This window comes from Indicator indicator, chromosome 8 (assembly GCF_027791375.1).
Source record: "Indicator indicator isolate 239-I01 chromosome 8, UM_Iind_1.1, whole genome shotgun sequence".
Taxonomy (NCBI): Eukaryota; Metazoa; Chordata; class Aves; order Piciformes; family Indicatoridae; genus Indicator; species Indicator indicator.
Genome location: NC_072017.1, coordinates 23,033,095 through 23,059,073, shown reverse-complemented (window position 1 = coordinate 23,059,073; position 25,979 = coordinate 23,033,095). Strand labels below are relative to the sequence as shown.

The 25,979-nt window shown below is 39.8% G+C and overlaps 1 protein-coding gene across 1 annotated transcript; it reads left to right on the top strand.

Annotated features, from left to right (window-relative positions):
* The first annotated feature begins 516 nt into the window (after positions 1-516).
* On the top strand, positions 517-1,674 carry NPY2R (neuropeptide Y receptor Y2). The gene has a single exon (XM_054383244.1). It carries the CDS (start codon positions 517-519, stop codon positions 1,672-1,674), a length of 1,158 nt encoding a protein of 385 aa, XP_054239219.1.
* Positions 1,675-25,979: the final 24,305 nt, after the last annotated feature.

Sequence of the window (25,979 nt, the reverse complement as noted above, 5' to 3'; positions counted from 1 at the left end):
AGGGCCATAAACCTATAAGAATCGAATAACTATTTAATGGAAACACTTTTCATTAAGGAAAAGCTGAAAGATTATTATGCTAATAAAGTCTGGATGGTGCCATTCCATGTAGAATTCCCAAAGGTATTAATGGAAATTTTGTGCTAAATCAGCAGTAGTTTTAGGTATTGGATTGTGAAAAGTGATATGCTTCCCAGCAGGATCTTAATCCTCTACATTTACTTAGGCAAACTTTGTCTTTGAAATGCTTTTGAAATCTGTCCCAATTTTCAGCAGGAGTCATGCCTGAATAATATTGCAGGATCAGGCTTCATATGTAAGTGCAACAGAATTCAAATATATTAAGACAGATCTTCTCTTAATCCTGTGATGCAGAACGTGGGTCAGAAGGGGAAAGAGATGTAGCTTTAGCTCATTACTTTTTGTCTTAGCCACTGTGTACTGACTTCTCCACATATTCTTGTACTATTTCCTTTTCAGGGACAGCTCTGTTGCTTATACTAGGCTGCTGCAAGGATGGGGCCTCTAGAAGCAGCAGGAGAAGAAAACCAGACAGATGAAACAAAAATGGAGCTGTTCACCAAGCTGCACTTGCCAAGATACACCACACCGCTCAACGAATTGGCTCTGGACCCTAAACCAGAACTGAAGGACAGTACAACGCTAGTTGAAGTACAAATAATCCTGATCTTTGCTTACTGCTCCATCATCCTGCTAGGGGTGATCGGAAACTCTCTTGTGCTCCATGTGGTCATCAAGTTCAAAAGCATGCGCACAGTGACTAACTTCTTCATTGCCAACCTGGCTGTGGCTGACCTGCTGGTGAATACATTATGTCTGCCCTTCACTTTGGTTTACACGCTGCTGGGAGAATGGAAGCTGGGCCCGGTCTTGTGCCACCTGGTGCCGTATGCCCAGGCTCTTGCTGTGCACGTGTCTACTGTTACTTTGACTGTGATTGCTTTGGATCGGCATCGCTGCATCGTCTACCACTTGGAAAGCAAAATCTCTAAGCGGATCAGCTTCCTGATTATAGGAGTTGCCTGGGCAGTCAGTGCCCTGTTGGCAAGTCCTCTGGCCATCTTCCGTGAGTACTCGCTGATTGAGATCATTCCTGACTTCAAGATTGTGGTCTGCTCTGAGAAGTGGCCAGGGGAGGGACAGCTCAACTATGGCACCATCTACAGCATCTCCATGCTCCTTATCCAGTATGTGCTGCCCCTGGCAGTCATCTCCTATGCCTACATCCGTATTTGGACCAAGCTCAAGAACCATGTTAGTCCTGGGGCAGGGAATGACCATTACCACCACCGGCGGCGGAAAACCACCAAGATGCTTGTGTGTGTGGTTGTGGTGTTTGCTGTCAGCTGGCTGCCATTTCACACTTTCCAGCTAGTCAGTGACATTGACAGTCAGGTATTAGACCTGAAAGAGTACAAACTGATCTACACAGTATTTCATGTCATTGCCATGTGCTCAACATTTGCTAACCCCCTTCTCTATGGCTGGATGAATAATAACTACAGGACGGCCTTCCTCACGGCCTTCCAGTGTGAACAGCGGCTGGACTCCATCCACCCTGAAGTATCAGCAGCTTTCAAACCTGGGAAGAAATTAGAAGCAAAGAGGATTCAATTCCCAGGCGACTCTTTCACGCAACCTACCAATGTCTAAGATGCCTGAATTTAAAATAGGAAGGAATATGTTGTGGACAAAGGGATATATCCATTTTGACACATGTGTTTTTAATGCATGGTTTTATTCATAAAAGGTGAAAGAAAAATAGCAGGAAAGTCAGAGAAGGTGGTATAATTTGGTGGTAGTAGATTGGCATCAGGAGTATGTAACTATACAGTTGCAGGGACATAAAAGGTTGATGCTGTTTATGGCTTTCTCTAAGAGGGTAAGAGGAACTCCCATCCGTCCTGTTTGTCAAGTCTAAATGACAAAGGCAGAGTTTACTGTCTTTGCTGTAAAATTTGTAGCACAGCTGATTCGTAGCACAGGACTACTGATGTTGGGAGCAGGTAATTTTTACCTCAGATATGGAGATCAGAGGGAGCAGAAGTCTGCCAGAAGAATGAAGCTTGTGGGAGGGGAATGGGCTGTCCTGATTAAAACTCGAGCTTTTTAGACCCCTTCTCTCCCAGAGACATCTTTTACACATATAAGAGAATTAGGAACAGAAATATGTTGCTTGGTTTTGGCTTGTACTCAAATACTTGAAACTGGAGCATTTGAAATGGGTTTGGGGAAAATCCAAACCAAACCCAAAACCCCACCCAAACAACAGATTCAATGTGAAGGAAGGTCAATTTTTTTACATAAAGTGGGATTGGATCAGTCAAATGGGGTTAAAAGTCAGTTCTTAAGAGCCAGCTGTGGTTATGCTAGTGAGAAAATCACAAGCCTGTGACCTGATCAGTCATTCCCCGCAGATCCTGACCTTTCACAGCTCACAAATGCAGTGCTTTAAAGTGGCATTTGAGGGCAGGGGATGCAGGCTCAGATCTTCTGTAAGCCTTTCATAAACTGCCAATGTTTTAATTTTCAGGACCTGCTTAAACGTCTGACATGTTATTAACTCCACAGGTTTTGAATTGTTGCTGCTTTCTCCATGGATAATAAAACAGCAGATAATTTTGATCCTCTGGAAATGCTGCTAAATGGTAATGTGCTTTTCCTTGTTGTGGTTTTATGTCACGCACTCATCTCATCTTGGAGCTTTTTCCATCTTTAGCCTTTGTAAAAATTAAGAACATCTGGATGACTGTAACCTAATAACAGTATGCTAGGTTTATGTGATAATTTATCAGTTATTCTGCATGATGTAGTTAATAGCTGAATTCCTTTTTTGCTCAGGTATAAAATTTTAATCTGTTTACTATGTTGTACACAGCAATGTTCAACTCTTCTGTGTCTTTATTTAGCCTCTTTGAACTTTTTAAAGAGACTAAGAAAATTTCAATCCATGTTTATTCCAAGCTGCCCTGTTGCTTATCTAGAATAAAATAAGCATGGTACTTTCACTTGGCTTCACTTTCTACAGATACATTTCAGTTGCCTCATTTTTTTTGCCTCTCCATTTTCCATTGTTCCTAAATTCATCTTCTTCCCTCTTACAAATTAAAAAACCAACAAAGCTCCAGATTTTTATCTAGTGCAAAAACTCATTTTGTATATGCATTATTTGACACCATCCTCTAAATACCTATGAAATCATTTGGACTTGGATTTCATGGGCAGAGAAGAGAGGTCTAGAGAATTAGCTAGTGTTTACTCAAGCAGGAAAAAGTATCCATCATACTTAAATAGTTCTACAAAAATAGATTCTCGGCCATGTTGAGAGCCTGATATTGGCCACAAGTTATTTTTGTCTGACTGTTAATAATATTCAAAACTTAAGCACAAAACTATTATGGGTAAGGAAGGATTACAGAATTGTGCAATTATTATGGACATCAATCATATGTATCAGTTACAGTTGACTCTGAGTCCTTCATCAAGAGTATTATTGCCATAAATAGCCTCCTTTATTTAAAAAGCAAATGATTTAAAACTTCTATTTCAACTCCTTTAAGTCTGTTAGAGTGTGGTATATAGACAGTTTGGAAGTGACCATGACTGTGTTCTAAAGATGCTGGGCTAATTCTCCCTAATTTTAAGTCTGCTTTGTGTCATACTGTATAAAAGTGCTTAATTGCAAACTGTCTTTTGGTCTATCTTTATTTTACCGCCTCCTGAGCCTTTTCTGCAGCCATCATGTTGAACGCAAGTCAGCGCACCGACTTATTGTGTTGCTTTTCTCTCTGCTGTGTGGAGGTGGTGTCCCATGGGTCAGTACCCACTTCAGAGTCACAAACCTCCATGCAATGTCCCACTGCAGGGTGTGGATTTTACTGCTGCCTCTTGAAGACAGGATATAGAAGCAGCAGCATGCACAACCTGCTTAGTTGCTGTTTGAGGCTTGACTTCTGAATGAACGCAGTTATGTACTTTAGTATCCCTTAATGTTGTAGGAACATTAGGTGATTTTCTCACTAAAACCACTGAAGTAGCAACATCCTTCAGAGTTGCCCCAAATCCCAGCCATCAGAAGAATGTGGAAACAACAGGGTTTGTCCCCATTTCTCCTAAGGGAAAGTGAACCTATGAGCATGCTGTAACTACTGGACTGAGAAGCCTGCAGGGGAGCCTCCGCCCTGCCTGAAATAGGAACCAGAATCCAGGTCTCCCCATTCACCTGTTAGTGCTTTAATTAGTTTTTTGAAAACCATTCTATTATCTTTTTTTTTCCGTTGAATACAAGTTTTATACAAAGCCAAAGCACACCAGCAGCAACCCTCATTGAAGAATTTGCAAGTACATGGTGGGGAACCCAAAATTAAATGTCACTGCTGATTCAGGGCAAGAATTTGAACAAACACACCTCAGTCAGAGCTGTGCAAAAGCTGTTTGATAAGGTTAAGTTTATTCAAATAATTGTTGCCCCACAGTTGGCATGACCATGCCTTGTATAAAATGTGTAATGGACATTTCCAAAATATTGATAACAAGTTAGATAATGCTAATAGTAATAACAAAGGAAAATGTTATCTGCATTTTATCTGTCAGACCACAAAAGAACCACTGGATTCACAGATTAGTATAATCCATTTCCTTGCTTCATAGTTTCTAAACTCCCTTCGGGATTTTTCATATATTAATCCAGATAATAACCATAAAGGATTAATTTTGTCTTTAAATCCCTGGGTTATTTACCTGGTTCTGTCATTATAAATGCCACTCCACAATAAAGGAGCTGCTTTGTGCCAGGTTCTTTGCCCTGTGAAGCTACGAGATTTATGTAAATCTATGCAAGGTTAGTGTTACTGAAAAATCATGGGTTTAATATACTGCAGTATAAATGCTTATTATGCAATTCATAGTGATTTTCATACCTCAATTATTTAAAAAAATATTATTTTAAAATAAAACGAACACAAGAGTAGTGAGAAAATCTGAAGCTGCTAAAACTGGAGAAATAAGTCAGAGGATGAGTGGCTACCTGAGGAAGCATGAAAGAGAGCACAGGAGTGAGGCTAGTGAGAATGTAATTGATTTATAGACTTTCCTTCTTCCCTTAGACTAAGCAGTGAGAGAGACGTGTTCAAATTAAACCAAGGCAAATGAAGACACAGATCAATTAATGCATAAAGGAGACTGTTGCCCAGGGAAACTGAGGACCTTTGAGGAGAAACTTCCATGATCATTTGATCCTTAAAATTTACATAATATTCTCAAGCAAATGAACCTGTATTTATACATTATTTCACCTAAATGCGATATGGGAAAAACAATTCTGTGCTCATAATGTACCTGAAGCGATGGATGTGTTAATAATTCTGGCCAGTACATGGAGTGAATAACACATATGTACTCCTCATAAACTCGTTTCAGTTGGGATGTATGAAAAAATTGGTGCTTGGGTTAAAATCTTTCACCTATCAGATTTCACTGAGCTCCTCTGGAAGGAAAAGAGCTTCAATCTATAAAACTTAAAGACTGGAATTCCTTATCTAATGATGGTCACAATTTAGCCTGAAAAAATTATTATATTTTTTACTTTTTTTTTTTTTTTTTCCTGATACTGAATAAGACAAACAGATTGCAGTTTGCCTTTTGGATCCAGAGCTGAATTTGCACAACTGGAGTTTATTTGAAATAGACTTTGATTTGTATACTTCACAACTCTCATAATCTTAACCCTGCTATACAGGTTTTTTTCGACAGTGGGACCTATGCTTACAGGTGCACAAGGCCTATTTCTATTCCTTCAAGGCTACACAGAAAAATAGAAGTCTGAGGCAACTGTCTTATTCACTGCTATCCTCCAAAATTGTATTCAATTAGATATTAAAGTTTGGTGGCAGCGCTGTGACTTTTTAATTTATTTAAAGTAAGCAAGCTGATGAAACAGCTAGCCTTGCTCTTATGGCACACTGGCTCAGCACAAGCCCGTCTTAGAACATGGCCAGAGTTACACAACCATTTGCCACTGAACCAAACCTGAAAACAGGAGCTAAGGTAGAGATACCCTTCCCCAGAGGGCTAAGGGAATCAGTTTTTCAGTGCTTCACATCACTGTTTATGCTGCTGTGAGGACAATGTACACTGCATTTGGCAGTGTTTCATCCCAGTTGCACTCTGATGTGGATTACTCCAGAGTGTAATCATGTAAGTGCTGCAGTTCTGCTGCCTCTCAAGTTCAGTGCAGTCCAGCTTGCAGAGCTCTAGGACAGCTGACAGTAAGTGTCCACAGATGCCCTTTTAGTGAGGACATGGAAGGTATTTACTGACACAGGGAGAGCTAAGATAGCTGTAGGTGAGTAAGTCTGGTGACACTGTAGTCATGGCAGACTTCCCCTCAGGGTGGCTCATCCTGTGTGCCTTAGTATTAGATCGAGGTTTAATCCAGTACCTCTTGCTGTCTCTAGCACTGACATGCCCTAAAGCACCAAAAGCTGACGGCCACTTTGCAATAATATGTAAAACAAGTGCTTGTAGACTCCACCACCTCGTCGGTGCGTTTCTTCCCTGCACCTCCATCAGCTGTACTTCTCACACCAGAACCAAACTGGCAGGGAGATCTACCTGGAAGTATACTTTACATGTAACAAGTGATCATGTTCTTATGCTTACAGCACAAGTACTGGAATGACAGTACACTGGCTGACAGGTGATTATGTGATTATGCCAAAATCTAAATACTTTAAAAGAGAACTGGATGCACTTGTGGGGTGGGAGTGCGCAGCAGCACAACCTCTTCTCTGTTGCTGCAGCATGAAGCAGATACTGTTTTAGGCATTGCTGATAGGGGGGGCCAGAACAAACTCCCTTCCCCTGAAGAACCGCCTCAGTTTAAAATGCAGTGTTCCACAGTCCAGTTTCTCTCATGGGGTTGAACTCCTTGTCAGGAACAGGTGGTTTATGCAGCTCACAGTCACTGGAACATATTGATGAATTCCTCACTTTTGCATAAAAATCTTGTGATACAAAAAGCAAACATAACACATTTTCTATTTTGCAACCTCATCATCTTTATCTCAAACAAAGGAGCTAATGACTTCCTTGCATTTGGTGGGCCATTTGATGGTGTAAAGGACTTGGAAACTGTAAAGGACCAGGCAAAAATAGAAGAACATTTCCTGAGCATGGGCATCTAACCCTGCTTGCATTGAACTACACAGGAGTTTCTTGTGTTTTCAGGCATACTTGAATTTTAAAGTAATTTAGCTGCTGGCTGATTATTTTGAAATTAGACCATAAAACAGGTCTGTAAAAATTTGCTTAGGACTATTATTTTTTAATTTTTTTTTCTGACAAATTCAGCAAAAAGCACAACTCCAGCAAATCACTTTATTAAATCCAGTAGCTTTTTTCTAAAGAAAATGTTTACTAGTCTTATGAAATGTGCTATTTGTGGAGACAAATCTGTCAGAGCAAACTTTCAGTTTGGTTACTGGAATAATACTGTACGAAACAGCTAAGACCCTTTAAGAAACTACTTCATCAATACTGATTTTAAATGTGTGGGCTCTGTTTCACCCCAATTTTTTCTTTTATAGCTATTGAAACTGTTAGCAAAAGAGAAGGAAAATTGGCGTCCCTCTACTAGAGAGGGGAAAACCAGGGCACAGACAAGTAAAAGGATTGCTGGGTGTCATGTGGTCCACACTCATTGCCTGTGGCAGTGCCTGTGTGTGGGTGCATCTTGCTATGCCAGATGGCTAGGGCTGAAGGCTTCCGCAGTCTCTGTAGAAACAAGCTGGGAGTCCCTCCGACTATTATTTTGCTAAATAAAACAAGAATAGAAAATTAAGCTGAGCAGTATGCTGCTGATAGTCCACACTACTGAATTAACACGCTCCTTGGCACTGTTTTGCACTCTGCCAACTAGCATTCTCCCAGAGAGACTTTATACACATGCAGAACAGGCTGTACATGGCAGACCATGTGGCCAAGACTGATATGGTTCTCTCTCCTTCAGCACTGTCCTGTCATAGACGGTGATAGGACCTCAAACAGGTGCTCAGTGTCACCTCTGAGCATATAGCACACACCAACGGGTTCATGCCATGAAAACCCTTTGCTGCTGGGCTGCAATATGTCTCTCCCTCGATTCAAAAAGTGTTTTGAAGATAAGTCTGAGGGATAAAGGGATACCACACAAGATACAAAGGAGACCTAAAGACTAAAACCCACGGAATTTGTAGGAGAGCTACTACTGATATCCATTATGTGACCCCAGGGCCAGAAGAACTGTGCGCTGCCACATTTTATTGAGCTATAGCTCTGTGTTTGAATTTCACTGTGTGGTGGAGGATAAGGCTATGTGTAGGCAGCAAAGATTTTCCTGAGTACTCAAACACCAACCTAATTTAGTAGTATAGTTGTGGTTGTTGTGAATAGCAAAGGTAATACTAGAATGCCATAGCTCTCTGAAAGCAAAAAATAAGAAAAAAAAGAAGGCCAGTGGCATCCTGGGGTGTATTAGAATGGGAGTGGTTAGTAGGTCAACAGAGATTCTCCTCCCTCTTTGCTCTGCCCTCATGAGGCCACATTTGGAATATTGTGTCCAGTTCTGGGCCCCTCAGTTCAAGAAGGACCTCAGTGAACTGCTTGAAAGAGTCCAGTGCAGAGCCACAAAGATGGTGAAGGGAGTGGAACATCTCCCTTATGAGGAAAGGCTAAGGAAGCTGGGGATCTTTAGCTTGGAGGAGACTGAGAGGCAACCTCATTCATATTTACAAATGTGTGAAGGGTGAGTATCAGGAGGACAGAGCCAGGCTCTTCTCAGTGATGTCTAACAACTGGACAAGGGGCAATGAGTGCAAGCTGGAGAATAGGGGGTTCCATGCAAACATAAGAAAAACTTTTTCACTGTGAGGATGACAAAACACTGAAACAGGCTGCCCAGAGAGATTGTGGAGTCTCCTCTGGAGACATTCAAAACCCACCTGGACACGTTCCTGTGTAATCTCTTCCAGGTGATGCTGCCCTGGCAGGGGGGTTGATGATCTTTTGAGGTCCCTTTCAACCTCTACCACTCTGTGATCCTGTGAAATATTTTTGTCCCATTGTCAATATAGCCATCCAGCATTACGGCTGTTTACTTGCTTTCCACAGCACTTGTAGCAGGTATAAACTGTGCATTTATGTGTATATGATGTATATTCGTATCTACCTCTATCTATATAAAACAAAATGAGGCTGCAGTCTCAAAGAGCTTAAAGCCTATGTACTTAGCTTAGAGATCATGGTTACTCACGTGATTACTTGCAGTAGAGGGACGTGGCAACACAAAAAGTCATGGAAATTGTACTAGTCAGTATTATACACAGAGGGCCAAGAAACCCCTGCTTCTGTAGCTGACTGGTGAATCATCTTAAGCCATGAAGAGTAATGTCAGGGAGAAGCAGAACTAGAGATAAAGGTAGACTATAACAAAGGCAGCCACAGCTTATGGCAAGTTTTCTTCCTTCAAGGTTGAAAATCCATGGTTAGCTGGGTTAACTGGAATTGAAGGTAGAAAGAATGGAAACAAGGACAACTCATGACATTTGGGATCCTAATTTTTATTTGCTTGCTTTATTCTAACAGGGAAACAAAAGGGCTGCTCTCTAACTCTATGTATAATTGACTACCAAGACACAGATTGAAATAAATAATACTGCCCTGCATAATTGCTATTCAAAAGCTTAAGCCTGAAATACACCCTAGAAGGATGCTTGCAGGTTTAGTATTCCCATTCATGATCCTTTTCTTTTTTAGTACTTGTGCCTATGCTATGAATGCTGATTTTTAGTATCAGAAGAAGTTGCCTTTCTGAATCTTAAGTTAGCTGGAAACCTCAATGGTGTTTTGGCTTATTCTTGATAAACTGCTGTTTAGTGTCTCATAACCTCTTCTTCTAGTTTAGGCTATAAGAACACGCAGTAACATCCTCTAACATTACTTCTTGTTTATTATTTAGCTATTATTGATAAACTCTTCATAATCTTATATGCATGTGTTGCATATGTATGATAGCTCATTGCTGGTGTCCCTGTTTTTTTGTTCTATAGTAGAATACAGCTGTACCAATCAATTAAAAATAAAATGAAAAGTCCAATCCTTCATTTTTATTGCTTCGTTTACTGCTCTTCTGAAACACAATACAAGTGATGCCAGAAATTTTCTCTCTCTTTGTGAGATTATATATATGGGAGGTATTGTGGTAGTTTGGTATGTGTACAGCTTGGTACTATAGAGCAGACTGGCTGCATAGTGCTTAAATTTTGCTTTCTATATAAACCATCCATGCCTGCAACTTCAACAACTACTTCAAATCACTATGCACAACCCAGTAATACTGCATCAACAAGGCAGCAGAAGGAGCTTTCTGGGTGCTTAATGGGACAAGAGGGCAGGATGAGGTGGTTTGCATCACTCACGTGGCTCCTGACAGTCATGTACTTTGAAAGACACTGAACTTCAGCCTAGGAAGGTATTTTGCTTGCCTGTTTTGTCCTGTTACACAGAAAGTTACTTGTCCTTTCTGGTGCAGATGAGCACTCATCACATGGGCTCTGCTGCCTTCTGGGCCTTCCTGCTGGCAGCACTGTAGTGACCTTGAAACACTCCCAATTTCACCTTGCAATGTCTATCTCCACACCCAGTTTGCTATAAAAGAGATTTTCCTCTTGGGATCTACAAGTGACAGTCCTTAAGCACTGGTTTATAGCATTATGTCTGTAAAAATCCAAAACAACTGACATTCAAACAGCAGGAAAGAGGTACAGAACTACAGCTTTATCACAGTAGGGCTTCCTGTTTAAATCAAAGGAAATGCTGACTTGCCAAAGTAAATCAGGTAAAATGGGAAATGTCAGAACACTGATGCCTTTTTTTTGCTATGTTGATAATTTCAGGGTAGAAACTGCACTCATGTTTTTCTATTAAAGTTCCACCTGACTAGCATCACAGCCACTGAGGCAAAAAAGCACATTAAAGAGGTAAATTACTAGGGCTGCTTTTCCCAACACAAACAGACTGAACTACACTTCTAACCTTTGTACCAATGGGCATGTGATTCTTGGCTTTAGTGTTCATATCTTAACTTCTGCAGACTGATGTGCTTACTGCTGAACTTTGATGGATGGTTACCACCTTCCATTACCAAAAAGAGCTAACAGATGAAGAAAGCCAGATTTCAGTGAAGGCCAATTTTGAATTTAGGCTTTCAAATCCCATTAATTATTTTGAAAATCTCACCATAATCAATGTAATAACTTTACATATACATGCATTTAGCTCACATAGCCTCCTCTTCTTCAGTTGCATGGAAGGATCATCAGCATTTAACTGAAATTGCATAGGATATGTGCCCTCACTCTGAAGCTAAGAAGTGGGCCTTCATTTTACCTGGCTACTTTGCAGCTCTGAGTAAGCATATACTCTCTCAGACACAGGCTGGAGCACTCTCAGGATGTAAAGCTTGCAGACAAGTCAACCGTCCTTTGTAAAGTTCTGGTACATCCATGAGGATCAAGAGCCTAGACCATCAGCACATCTCCCTGAGCTTCTCTAACTCAAGGAAAACCATGCAGTTTGTGTAATTTGCCACACTTCCTTCCTTGCAGTGGAGCCTACACCTTAAGATGTCAATGAAGTGTTATTTGGGGGAAAAAAAGGGGTATTATTTTCTGTATCTCCATTGATAATTTAGAAACCACATATTTATCTGTAGCACCTGTTAAGATACTCATCACAATAGCCCTTTTGAAAAGCATGACAGAGTGGAAGGTCCCAGAACTTTTAGTTCTCCCTCATTTCCTGAGGCACTTTATTGGTGACTCCTTGATACTTCCTCCTGGCTGTCAATAAGTCAGGCTTTAATGTTCAGAAACTATTTTGGTGGCTTGAGTCTGTAGTCAAGACAGCTCTCATCCTTCTTCCCCACCTTCCTTGCTAGAAGGATGCTGCTGGCTTTCATTTCCAAATAACCCTGCTCAAAAACATGGATACAAAGCAAGGAAGGTGGCTTCTTCAAAACTCTGTGAAATCGCTTTTGTAATTAAATAAACCCCCAAACAAGCCCAGAACAGACATCATCTGAACCAGGAATGAATGAATTGATTTTTATGTGTGAAAGTCATATACAACTACATGTAGGATCTGATCCTCTCAGAGGCTGTTGAGAACCTTTGCCTGCTGTAAATTTCAGTTTCTCACTAGACAGTTTTCATGAGGAAAAAGCTAAAAGTCAGCTCTGAACACAAACAGCCTAGTGTCATCATCAGGCCTTGAAAGAAGGACAAAACCTACACAGGCAGAATTTTATATTAGAGTTCAACAGTTCACTGGATTTTCATTTTTCATTAACGTACACACAGCTTAACTGATTTTTACAACAGCTCATTTAAAAAGTATGGACTAGTATGTTTTTATAATGTGACTACAGGACTGGTAAAAGGGAGATGTAGGCTATTAAGGCACAGATGAATTCCCATTGCTTATGATCTTGGAAACCCTGAATGCACACCCTGCTAGATCAGAACACTGTGGCACCTAGCAACTCAGGAGTACTTCGATTCTAATGTACTTTGGCAGGCCTTTTATTCAGACTAACAGCATGCCACTTGAGGTCATGATTGGTTTGTAAATCCATGCTGAAGAGCTCTGCTGAACTCAGTAAAATGATATCAGACTAAAGTATTCTTTTGCATGGACAGAACTGAAGACAAGAATGATTTCTTATTATCTTATTATACCTTCACTTATTGTGTTATATTTAATATAAAATTATTAGTTGCCTAAAACAGAGACTTGGCATTGGGTGGTGGTGGGATTTTTTTTGTGTGTGTGTTTTTTTGTCTGTTTCTTTAATTTATTTTTTTCTAAAAATTCTTTATTTGCTTGAAATGTCACAAGAAAAAGGAGAGTGAGAAATCAGACATTGGCAAGTATACCTGAAAGAGATATGTGAAACACTGGGAAAGAAAGAGAAATGTTCATCATACAGAAATGAACATTATGCACTCTTTTGCTGGCACAAAATGTAGCTGAACATTCCCATTCACCATTTTCCAAAGAAGGACACAAAAAGCCAGAACAGTAGGTACTGTAAGCTGCTGGCCGAATTCTCAGCTCCCATATATCACATCAGTGTAGCTCTACAGCACTCAGTACCACTGAACCCATTTATATCATGTTGGGGCACCAGCCTGCAGATTTCTGCCTTACACACATTCAGTTTCAGGTAGAGTTAATAAAAAGAAATGCACTATTAGTGCCATGACACACTTTTCAAATGCCCTACTCTTCTCTCTCTGGAGTTTTGTTTGGCTGGATTATTGGTAAACATTACTTGTGTCCTCGTATCTGAAATACCTCCTGAGGCAGGAGGGAAAACAGCGGGGAAACAGGCTCCGCAGAGCAGCCAGTGCTATGGTCACACGAGGTGCCAACAGCAATGGGCACATGGGAAGAAAGGCTGATGAATGATGGTTGGAGGCTCTGAGGTTGAAGATCGAGTTTAGGAGGAATGGAGATGTCTAGGACAAAGATTACAAGAAAATAAATATGGGAGCTAGATGGTACACAGTATGGGGATAAGAAAGAGAAATAGAGGGTTTGGGCCAGAAGATTAAGTTTTATAAAAGAACAACTCCGCGGTATGGTAGTAGAGAGAATCAAAGATTGGAACTGTGATCAGGGGAGCATAATAAATAAGAGGCTTTGCTCAGTCCTGTTAATCCTGCATCTACAAGGTTCTCCTTTCACTCAGCTGAACCGACACATGTGTGTTAATGGAAGATTCCCCTGGTCTGCATGTTTTGCAACCTGAGCAGGATGGTTTTACTTTGTGCTCTCTCAGCAAAAAGACATTTCATTCTGAGTTTGACCTGACAATTACAAGATTGGAAGAGATCCTGAGGAAAAAATGCTTTCACTATTACTTAAAGCTGATGCAGTTCCCTATTTCCACTCCCTGTAAGATGAAACTATTTTAGATTTAGCAACCCAGTGGACAGTCCAAAGGGAGCCTGAAGCTTCTCGTCATCAGCCAATTGCCTTGGTCAGAGTTTCAGCAATCCAGCTAATGGCTGACAGTTTCTTCTTCATCTGTTCTTGTTCCCATAGAAACAGGAACAAAATAGTCAAACTCAGGTAAAGCTTTTTTTTTTTTTTCTTCCCCTTTTCTTCTCTTTCCCCCTGCCTTTTTCTCTGAAAGAAAGAACAGCAAGGATTTTCATGAAGGGCTACTTGTTTTCTGTGTCCTAGGGCTCTTTTTCATTGGACCTGGCAGAAAGTAAGCAGCCAGCTGCAGAATCATAAGATTCTGTGGAAATTACAAGAGATATCCCAAGTAGGATAGAAATACTGAGATATTTCCTTAGTAAAGCATACAGACAATGAGTCGACAGTAGTAAAAGATTAGTGGAAGTTTACTAGATGAAGAACTAAAAAAGTATGAAAACCCACTTGTAAATGTTAATTCCTATCTTTGTAATTTAATGGCATTCATTTGCCCTAGCGAATAAGGAGCAAAATGTATGAGTTTCTTTCATTGTACCATGTACAGACATGATCAAAACATTTGCTGAAATCAGATTCTTCCTTTTGTTATAATTATTTTCAGAAAAGCTACAGCCGTGTAGCTTTGTGAATGCTTGCACTCCCATTTTTTAGGCAATATGTTGCTCTCACTTATTCCTACTGAAATTGTTCCAGTTCTATAACAGTACAGAGGAGCAGCAGTGAGGATGTTTTATGGCACGTATTCCTGTAAAAAAGAAGACAATTTTACTTGGGGTTTAAATGTGCCAAAAAAGAAGAAAGTATCTTTACCAGGATGAGGTCTTTCTTGCCTCAAAATTGGTGGATTTTATTACTAAAGTCATTGATCCTCCAGACATATCACACATGAATGGTAATACTCCATCCAGCTTCAGACTATTCCTATTCACTGCTAATTATTTAAAGATCTATTAGGATCTCACGCAGACAATGCAGCTAATCCAATATGTAAAGGTTTTACAGGTAGACATATGAACTATGTACAATTTACATAAACTTTAGAAAATCCTATTTAAACCAAACTGAACTGTCTCTGTCAATAAATGATGATGGTGGATGAAGACAAAACAACTACTAAAAAAAAAAAATCAATATTTAGTTATTATCCAAGGATACAGGCTGTTTTTATCTCTTCTCACACAAAATTACGTAGTAATACATTCAGCATGTTGCTGCTTGGCTTCTCATCAGCAAATCATATCTTATAAAAGCAAGCAATAGGCTAGCTATCAATGAAAGGCAGGCATCAAGCATCTCATTACTTGAGGTGCAAGAATGTCATGGGAGAATACTGCTGATCCCAGATTTTTCCTATAACATCTGTAGTTATTACTGCTCCTGTGAATATTATGCTTTTGAAAGGTACTGGGCTGGCACCAACAGATTGCTGAAAGCAGAATTTATCGTTTACACCCCCAAACAGCATGACACAGGCCAGTCAATTATATCCAGTTTCAGTAATCCAGGTTTCTATGTCCTTCAGGAGGACATTTTTGTGGAGAAGTGCAGTCTTAGGATGTGTGCACATCCATACAAACCTGGGAGGTCTATATCTAGGAGTTGGATGGCAGGTTTGAAGTAGGTGGTTGAAGCAGGACAAGTTTATTCACTTGAATAGCTGGTATTCTAAATTATGGATATCTGATCATTCTGAACTGTGGCTTTTTTTCCCTGTTTATGACAAATCTAGTCACTAGTGGTTGCTCAGAAATATTTCGGACTATTGCACTGCATAAATGTAACTATTCCAGGATTTGAGGTATGCAGACACATGAACACAATGCCTTATCATAGCTTGCAGAAGACTTCTAAATATGGCTGTTAAGTGCACAGGCAGAGCTCGCTCAAGGTTTCTTCACAATACAGACAAAAATCAGTTTTCAGATGTGGAGTGGTAAAACAGCTTTTGCTTAGCTCTTGCAGGTGCTATCTTCCTTCCCACAAAGCACTGGGGAATTCCTGTGAAAAGGAATGGAAAACGGTGCTGTTCCTCATCACCCTGCTTTCCCCTGCCTGATGCTGAGCCCCTGCTCTTGGGAGGGACAGCAGCAGACACTCCTGTTGGGAGGTGGGGCACAGAGAGCAGAAGTGAGGGTGCCAAATGCCTCAGCTTCTGGTGAACACAAAAGCCCTGCATCCACTCATAACTTCTGCAGTCACCATACGGGGTACATCAGGGAGTTTGTTGTGCAGCAGCAGTAGCTGGAGGGCAATACAGATTATGATCCCCTCTTCCTTAGTGCCAGGGCTCTGTACTATGGCTATGGGCTATTTCAGTATTTCAAATCTTCTTTGGAGTTTATTCACTTCCCACATGCACCAAAGAGGCTGGCTATCCAGCTCATGATTACACTGGTATTCTACAGCTAGATCCTAGAGCTGCCAATCAGGCAACAAGCCTACTGCACTGGATGACACCAGCAGCATAAATAGCAGCTGCCTACTTCAGCCCTGGCTCAAACCACACTATGAAAGCATGGAACTATTAGCATAACTTCTGAAATCTGAAGAAAACATAGCCATGGTTAATTTCCCCAGACATTCCAGAAATACCTTTTTCTTGTTTAAAATGTATATAGGTTAGTCAAGTGTTATCAGTTTAACGAGAAACCTAATGCTTTCACTGCTTCAGTCAGCAGTTTTTCTAAAACTGACTGTTTTCAGATTTTTTTTTTCATAGAAACATACAAACAAGGAGCACAAGGTATGGTATTGGGTAACTTCTATCCTTGTATTACAACAGCAGCCTCGATCACTTCTCCATGTAGCACTCATTCTTCCATTTACTAGTTCTTTACAGAGCGATCAGCAGTGTACAGTTCGCCATGATTAAAGAGCAGACCATATTTAAGCTGTTTCAAAAGTACATGGAAAGCATTTTCACTTTGTACCCCAGGCCCTCCAATCCTGCTTTGATGCTGCATATTGAACTAGACTAGGAAAATGTTCTGAAACCTCTGGCCTTGCATGTATTCTGAGTGACAGAGCCAGAGCAGGACAACTGTGTGAAGGGAGAAAACTGCCTTTTCCTGAACACTTATTAAAGTGTGCTGACACCTTAATCACTAAGAGGATGATCTGGTTTAGCGTTATAATTCCTACTGAATTTCTGAGCTTTTCTGCCTAGTGTCTAGAAGAGAGATTTCTTGTGATAAAGATCTCAGCACAGGTAGCTTGGTTAGTTGCACAGGGCTCCCTACCTACCTGCAATCCTCAATTGAAGGACCAAAGAAATCAAACCCAGGGACTACATCACTAATTTTAATCTTCTCTTAAAATGCCTAGCAGAAATATTCTATATGAAACTGAAACCAGACACCTTCCGCACCTGTAGCATCCAAAGCCCAAAAGGAAAGATCAATCCAAACTACACAATAGGCTGTGTACAGGCTGCCCATGCACTTTCTGTTCTCAGCATTTTCTAACTATGGAAGTGACCAGTCAGCAGTAGCAACCAAAGACAACGAAGCATACTCTTTTTAAACTGACTCAGTAAAGAGTACTATCTCACTGCACGAACATGGTCTCTTCTACTATGCTTTATTATCCATTTGTTAAATATGTGTATGTGTTAGAATCAGTGCAAGGCTGAAATTTTCTTTCACATAAGATTTTCTGGAGTAAACAATATATGAGTACAGATAAAAAAAATAAAGACACTGAACAAATTAGGTGATGAAAATATCAGGGATGGAACGATTCCCAAGTGACTTTTACTTGAATCTCTTTAGTCACTGTGTTGAAACAGTCCAATTTCCTCATAAGACTCTGCAGATTCAGTGCACAATGATGCTGGCAGCATGCCGTACTCATAATAAATAATGAAGTACTATAAACCAGAAATTAGATACATTATCTTCAAAGCTTGACAACAGCTAAAAATCTAATAGGGTGCCCTGACAAAAGAGAAAAATATAAAATATATGCAGTTTATGGAGAAAAATACTTTGCCAGTAAGGTAGATGTTTGTCTTTACTTGCCACATACTGGTACCATTTCTGTGAAGTACTGAAAAATACACTTCTGTCAAGAACAGCTTGCATTTAATATTGTGCAACCTTAGCAACCAAATAGTAGTAACTTCAATTTATTTTTAAATGGAATTTTTTGCAAGATGACAAATTTATCATGAGACGACACCGTATCAAAGTGCCATCCCAGGTGTTTCTAAAGTTCTTCAAAATGGTGTTGAAGCATGCTTCAGTGTCAGACCATAAAACCAAAATACAATGCCAAGACTGAGTGAAATATCACATTTACCAATAACTATAAATGAAACTGGATTAAAATATAAGAAGTAGTTATCAGAAATGACAATTTGTAAATTGATTGAAACGTGAATTCTGTGCACAGAGCTGTGTCTGTAGCTCCAGAAAGACTAAAGGGGACAAGCACAGTCTGTGATGGGTACGTGTGTATATAGGAGCATGCCATAGTCTCTGCTTCTGAATGTGCCAGACAAGTTAAGAGTGCAGATAACCAAACTGGCAGTGCCAGGCCTGAGGAGAAAGTCAGCCAAAAAAACCCCCAACAAACAAAAAACCACCCAAACAAACAAACAAAAAAAAAACAAACCAAAACAAAACTTTGAGAAAGCTTTCCAAGTTCTCAAATCTAATGGCGAAACTTTCTAAAATACCTAAAATGACTTCTTTAAATTAAAAATTAATAACTAGCTCTGTGGCATTTAGGCTTTTCATTGTTCCAATAATACATACTGGTAGTCTAATAACTGTATTTCAGCACAGATTAAATTGTAGGAATAGCATACATCTGCCAGGATGTGGGATAACTGGAAAAATTGTCTGGTTTTGCTTTGAAAGCCATGGAAAGGCTTTACATTTCCTCTTAGAATCAGATAAGAATAAAGCAAATGGTTCAGGAGAGCTGCCTCAAGTGGAAACGCATTTATTAGACACACAAAACCAGGTCAAATTGTATTAAGACCACAAGCTTTATAAGGGAAAGCCCAAATGTAAAGATAGTGTGGAAGTGGATTCACTGCCTATCAAGTCTAGGGGAAGATAAAATGTAAAAACTATTAAATGACTTGAAGATTATGCATTCTTAATGTTGATAACACCATATTTAAAAGATTAGCATAATTGACAATTATTTCATATTGTGCAAATATAAAGAAATGCAAGGGGCTAGAAACGGTAAACCAGTGCTGCCAAAAGAAAAAAAAAAAAAAAAATCTGCTTTGCCTGCCTATAAGTACTTGTTGGATTTTTTCAGTGAAAAACTAAAATTTTGATTAAGACAATTTCTATAGGCTGTGCCTGTTTTCTATTTCTAAAAGTATCAAAATTTCACTGAAGAACAATCTTAGACTTTCATTACTTAAAATGAAAACTGCAGAGGCTCTTCAGAAAAAAGGCGTTTTCTGGTGCAGACAACTTTGAATATCTTGGAAAGAGGCCTGGAAGTAAACTCTTAATAAAATAGAAAAGACAGGAACTGGGAGAAACAAAAGCAATTTTGGAAAGGATGGCTGTGGAAACAAAGACAAATGAGGCTGCAAATCAATATTCATGCTGGGATGATTAAAATAAAATTGTGAAGCCTGTGAGTCATGGAAAATAGGAAAAGATGACCAAATGGATAACTGTCTCAGGAGATGGATAGAGCACATCCTCTCCACCACCTTTCCTCAGTGATAGCCCTCAGGACCTTGTGTGGCCAGCTGAGAAGGAGCTATCCCCCCATAAAGGGCAAACTGAACAGCACAAAGCTCTTGCAAAAAGAGAGCAGGCAATTAACCTAAGGAGTTGCATGCACACAAGCTTCTGGTTTCCTTACATTTATTTGCTATAATGAGCAAGTATCACAGTACAGTAGAGGTCAGCAGGCCTGGGGTCCTGTTGATTAGCCTGTGAACAAAGAACCCCAAATCCTGCAATTGGCACCAGTCCAGCAGCCAGGCATTAATCTCCTGGAGGTTAGATATTAGGAAGCACTTCCTCACAGAAAAGGTGATTAGGCACTGGAATGGAGGTGGTGTCCCTGGAGGTCTTTAAGAAAAGATTGGATGTGGCACTTGGTGGCATTGTTTAGCTGATGTCATGATGTTCTGCCATAGGCTGGACTTGATGGTCTCAGATGTCCTTTCCAGCCTCAGTAGTTCTGTGATTCTGTAATATTTCAAACAAATTTTAATTCGGAAACAGAAAAAATACTAACTTATATAACCAGTAGGTGTACAATTAAAAAAAAAAAAAAATTACTCTTTGCTTGTGGTACTGAATTTCCAGTTATCCCATTTCCAGCTACTCCTGCAACCCCAGAATTAGTAGTTAGGCACCAAACTGGTTTCCAACTGCAACTATTATGATTCTATAACAACAAGTCCCAACTATTTCTTGTCTCATCACAGGATGTTAGGAGCTGGAAGGGAGCTCTGAAGATCATTGAGTCCAACCCCCCTACCAGAGCAGGAGCATAGAATCTAGGGCAGGTCATACAGGAATGAATCCAGAAGAGTCTTGAAAGTCTCCACAGGAAGAGACTCCACAATCTCTCTGAGGAGCCGGTTCCACTACTTCATTATCCTTACAGTAAAGGATTTCCTTCTCACATTGATAGGGAACTTCCTGTGCTGTAATTCATACCCATAACTCAAACTATTCTGTCCTAAATTATCAATCTCCAAGCTGTGCAGGAAACTTGGATAAAGTGTTTGAAATAAAAAGAGAGTAACTTGGGCTCTACAAGGAGACTTGTGAAAATCTCAGCTGTCACTTTAAAGAGATGCTAGAATACAACCCCCAACCCTTCCACATGTGTATAAACTCTCAACTGCAGCTGCAGAAAGGCTTGAAACACAAGTTTGCAACAATAAAATATTTATTATTACATCACACTGCATGTTTCATTTTGACCTCACTAAGAAGAGCTGCTAAAAAGGAAGTAAATTAAATAATAGTCCTTTTTTACCTATTTACCTTTATTTCTTACAGAGACACAGCAGAATTCCAACAAGTTGTTCATTTACTAAGGCAGTTGCCATTTTTCTAGCTCAAAAGTGATTTTTGAGGTACTATGAAGGCTTGTAAAGGAAACCTGTTCAAAAATAAGACTCAGAAAATATTGAGATTAGTTACTAAAATAATCACCTTTAAATTATCATATTTCTGGAAAAAATTACATCTGTAGACACAAGAATGTTTATTTCCATATATTTCAGTGTGGTTGGAAGCAAAGCTAGCTATCAATAAATGCCTGTCACAGACTCAGGGAGTGGTAGGGGTTGGAAAGGACCTCTGAAGATGATCCAATAATATCGGAATAGCCAAACTTTTTCCACAAATTCAGTAGGATTTTAAATGATTCTTATGCCAATAATTTTTATTCACTCTTGAATTCCATGTAATTATTTCATTTCTTATCTCAATATACAGAAGACCTTATTTTCAAAACAAGGTACCTTCAAATCCAAAACCTATCAGTTCATCATAGAAATCAAAACATAATATGGCAGCTATGTACAGCAAAAAAAAAAAAAAAAAAAAACAAACAAGCAAGCCCTTAAATATGCTGACTTGGTCTAGTGGAAGGGGTGTCTGCCCATGGCAAGAGAGGTGGAACATAGAGTCATAGAATCACCAGAGTTGGAAGTGTCCTGTAAAGGTCATGTAGTTTAACCCCCCTGTCTCCCCCCCCACCAGCTTTCATCGTCCCAAAACATCTCCTGCTCCACCAGTTTTGCACCCATCCCAGAGCCAGAGGCAAGACCCTCAACCAGTGAAGACACCACACAGAAGAGCTCAGCCCCAACAAGGAAGTCCAGCCAACAGCCATAGATGATATTGGAGTAGTCATTGGCCCTATTCCTACCTGACCGGGGGGCCACCAGGCCCCCCAGCCTTTGTCTCCCCTCCCCAATCACTAGGTATACACCATGAGTACTCACCAGTGTTGAGGAGAAGATCCCTCAGCCCAGGTGGGCTCAGCTTGGGGCTTCTGTCTTTCCTGGCAGGGAATAAAAAGGGGAGTGGGTGGGGAAGGCAAAGTGGCCACACCTGGGGTGGGAGGAGACTCCAATAGAGCCCAGGTGCTCTGGGATTTGAGGGGAAAATGGGATGGGTGGGGTGGAAAAGGGGCAGACTGTGAAATCAGTGGTTTTGAGAAAGAATGGATATGAAAATAATATTAAAATATGAATTATTGACTTTTAGTGATTGCTAGATGGTTAATAGGGCTAGTTTCAGGATATTCCACTACTCTTGAATAGTAGGTAATTTTTCAACAAACCCAAACATGATTTTGATAGGTCAATATTAAGTTCAATAAACAGGACTCACTGCTTCATGTACTCAACCATCTGAGCTGAAAAGAGATTTGCAGTTAAATTGCTTGAGCAGACTAGACACAGAAAGAAAAATTTTAATTAGCTGGGTTCAATGCCAGCTCACTTCAGAAATTAGAATTATTTTAATCACTCTCTTGCACATCTGTCATCATTAGAAAATCAACAAATGGCAAAGAAACAATACTGGCTGTCTGCTCAAGACTGGGATAGGAGACCTATCAGATTTCATGAAAGTTTTGACTTCTTTTAAGAAGAGAAAATAAGGGAAAAAGGAAATCAGCTTTAAAAGAGAAAACCCCTTTACCATAATGGTAGGAGAGAGAATGGAAATAGTGTATGTTATTGACTGGGAAAGAAAATGTAAACAATATTATTAATGAGCATAATAATTGTTTACATTGAATAGTAAAATACATTTGTGCAGTGGATGCCTGTGAATTATTAGTGAATACAAACACAGTATTACTTATTATTAGTCAATTATTACTCATTGCTATGCTCATGTTTCTTTATTTTCCTCCCAATTTTGTATTTTCCTCCCAATTTTGTATTTTCCTCAAGAACATCTCCCAGTGAAGGCACAGGCCAGAAGGAGAAAGGTCCACGATGTTCAGCTCCAGAGCTGAATTCAGGTCAAAATGTTTTTTCATATCCTTGGTCAAACTGAAGGCACACATCTGAAGAGAAGCCTGAAATGCAGCACCACGGGAATACTGTTGCTCCTTCCTCCTGTTGCTGTCTGGGATGTGAGCTCTCCTAAGAAGTGAGGCCATGTCAAAGACTGCCATGTAACCTGGGTAACTTTTTATCTGGTTCCCAAACCCAGCTGTGAGCCCAACAAGGGGCCTTCAAATGTTGTTTTCCTTTCTCTAACAAAGGGATTCATGCAGCAAATGTGGCTGATGTGTGTCAGGTTGACAGCAGGCTGCCTGGGGAGAGACATGCTGCCAGCAGTCAGCCAGCCAGCAGGTCAATCTGAACATACTCAAGAGATTACTGCTTTCCTTTATTTATCTGAAGCTAGCTTGTTGCACAACACTGAACTGTATGGTGGATTACAGGTATGTAAGTCTCTCTTCCCATTTCAGTGTGGGTAGATGAAGTATACCCTGTGGTGACTCGGCAGATAAAAAGGAAACTGGCCTGGATCCCCTTGGTTGTTCTGTGGTTTGTTTGTTTGGGGTTTTTTTTGGCCAGGATACACAGAGAGATACTGGGAGGGAATAAACTGATGACAAATGTATGTTATATGGTCCAGGCATATTATGGCTGGACTCGATGATCTTAGAGGTCATTTCCAGCCTAAACGATTCTATGGTTCTATATACACCAGCTTTGGAGTAGCAGCAATCCCCTTCCCTTGTCTTTATGAATTGTCTAACACTTGACTCCTCCTCAAGAAGCAAATTCACTGTTACTGAGGTGTCTCAAATCAGAGATGTCAGACTGAGAGGAGCAAGGTCCAACTGATACATGAAAAGTGCAACCAGTATAAACCGATATAGCCCTAAATTTTTACTAAAACAATGTATTGAACTTATTCTCCTTCCCCCCCACTTCTGCCATATGCACTTAGGAGTTGGAGAAAGTAATCAATGAAAGAACAGCAGGTCCAATTGCAGACTGTTTCTTGACTTTTTCCACACTGAGAGAAATGGCAAAGCTGTAGCTTACCCACAGCCTCCAAAGAATCCCTATTTTTTGACATTTAGAATAAATTTAAACTGCAAGTCACTAGAATTTGGTGCTGGCAGATGATTATCAGTCTTTTAAGTCTATCGTATGATTTTTAACCACTGTGTTGCATTATTACCATTTTACATCTCATGGCATAAAGTTAATTTAACATTAACCATTGTATTCATGGAGAGAAAACGGAGATGTGTAGCAGAAAGCAAAGCAAAAAGACATCTCTACATTAGGCTATAAAAGTATACACCAAGAATGGAAAAGAAAGGTCAGCAGCTCTGCAACCTACACTTAGTCTCTTACAGGGGCTGATGTGAGCTGGCACACATAAAACTCATGCAATATGATGCCCAAGTAAGAGTTTCTGTGAGGATCTGGATAACTCCCTAGACACTATTACTAGCTGACTGTGTTTTCCTTTCTCCTCCAACAGCCAACTGCAGGATGCTCATTGCTTATAGTCCTAGGAAAACATGTTTTCCATTTTTCTTTTCCTGATGCCTCAAGCCATGATTCAATGCACCAGCAGCAGCTCCAGAAATATGCAGCCCTGATCTCATTCCTGGGTGCTTGTCCTCAGCCCCATGCTGTGGGACTGTCAGACAAGGGGAACCCATTTGGGTTGAGGTATCACCCATACCATGTGGCATTTTTAGTAAAAATTTCTAATTTTCCCAATCTTGTTCCTGGCAGAGTGGGTCCAGGAAGATGACACTATGTTAAAGGTGTGCCCTTGATCTTTACTAGTGACTTCTAGAAACAACAAATCTTGTAAAACATTCATCAGCCTGTATGACTGTGCAGCTGGACTGAATTATAGCAATATAAAGTGTAACGTCAACTGAATTTATTTTTCAGAGGAGGATAACACAAAGTCCCATGGCTCTGCCTTTGCATTAAAATTCAAATGAGTGGCTTTTTTTTTTTTTTTTTTCTGCTGACTTTCAACTAACATGCAAATAATGAAATTTTAATTATGCCATGTTAAGGAAAAATGAAATTGAATCTCTTATGTACCAGTACTTTCAAAGCTAATTTTTACTTTCTTCTGAGGTGAACATTTGTAGCCAAAGACGTCGCACTTACAGAACTGATCTGTGCAGCAGCAGCAACACCTAACTCAAGTACACAAAGTGATGAGAAATTACAGGGAAAAATTTGCCATATTGAACCTGGACAGTTACAAAATGGAATGCCTCCCTCTCCAAATCCAATATAAGGGAAGATTAAATTAGTAAGAATCTTGATTTTCATGTTCCGTAATGAGAAAATTACTTGTTTATGGAACTAGCTCTTCATTATAGATGATCAGCTTTGCTATTTTCTGGCTGTGCTGCAGACAGCTGTGTTAGAATGCTGTGGTCTCACAATCCCAAATAACAATGTGCAAAGGGAAATACTGACTGGTAATTCTAGTGTGAGAGTACTTTTTAACAGTGAAAAAAATCTCAGATTGTTTTTATGGCAAATTCAAACATTATTGTTACCTATACCACAGTCTCTAGTTGCTACTTCTCTTTAATTAGCAAGCTAGAGTACAATTGTCTCAAATACCATAGACTAAATCACATTAATATGATACAAATTAGAAGTCCATTAGTTGGAAGGGAGGTTTGTTAGCCATAAACACTCAGATTAGTAACACTTTAGCTCTAAATGTTTGCTATTTGTGTGTTTCCATCCCCTTTATTATTATGCTTTGATAGGATGTTTTTGGCAGCTATGGGTGTCTGATTTTTATCAAGTGATGAATCATAATTCACAAACATCATGATTCATATGCCTGGAACGATTCACAGCTTTAAACACGCATCTGAGATTTAGAGGTGCATTTAACACTAATACAAATTATGGGCACATTATTCTCTTTTTAGTG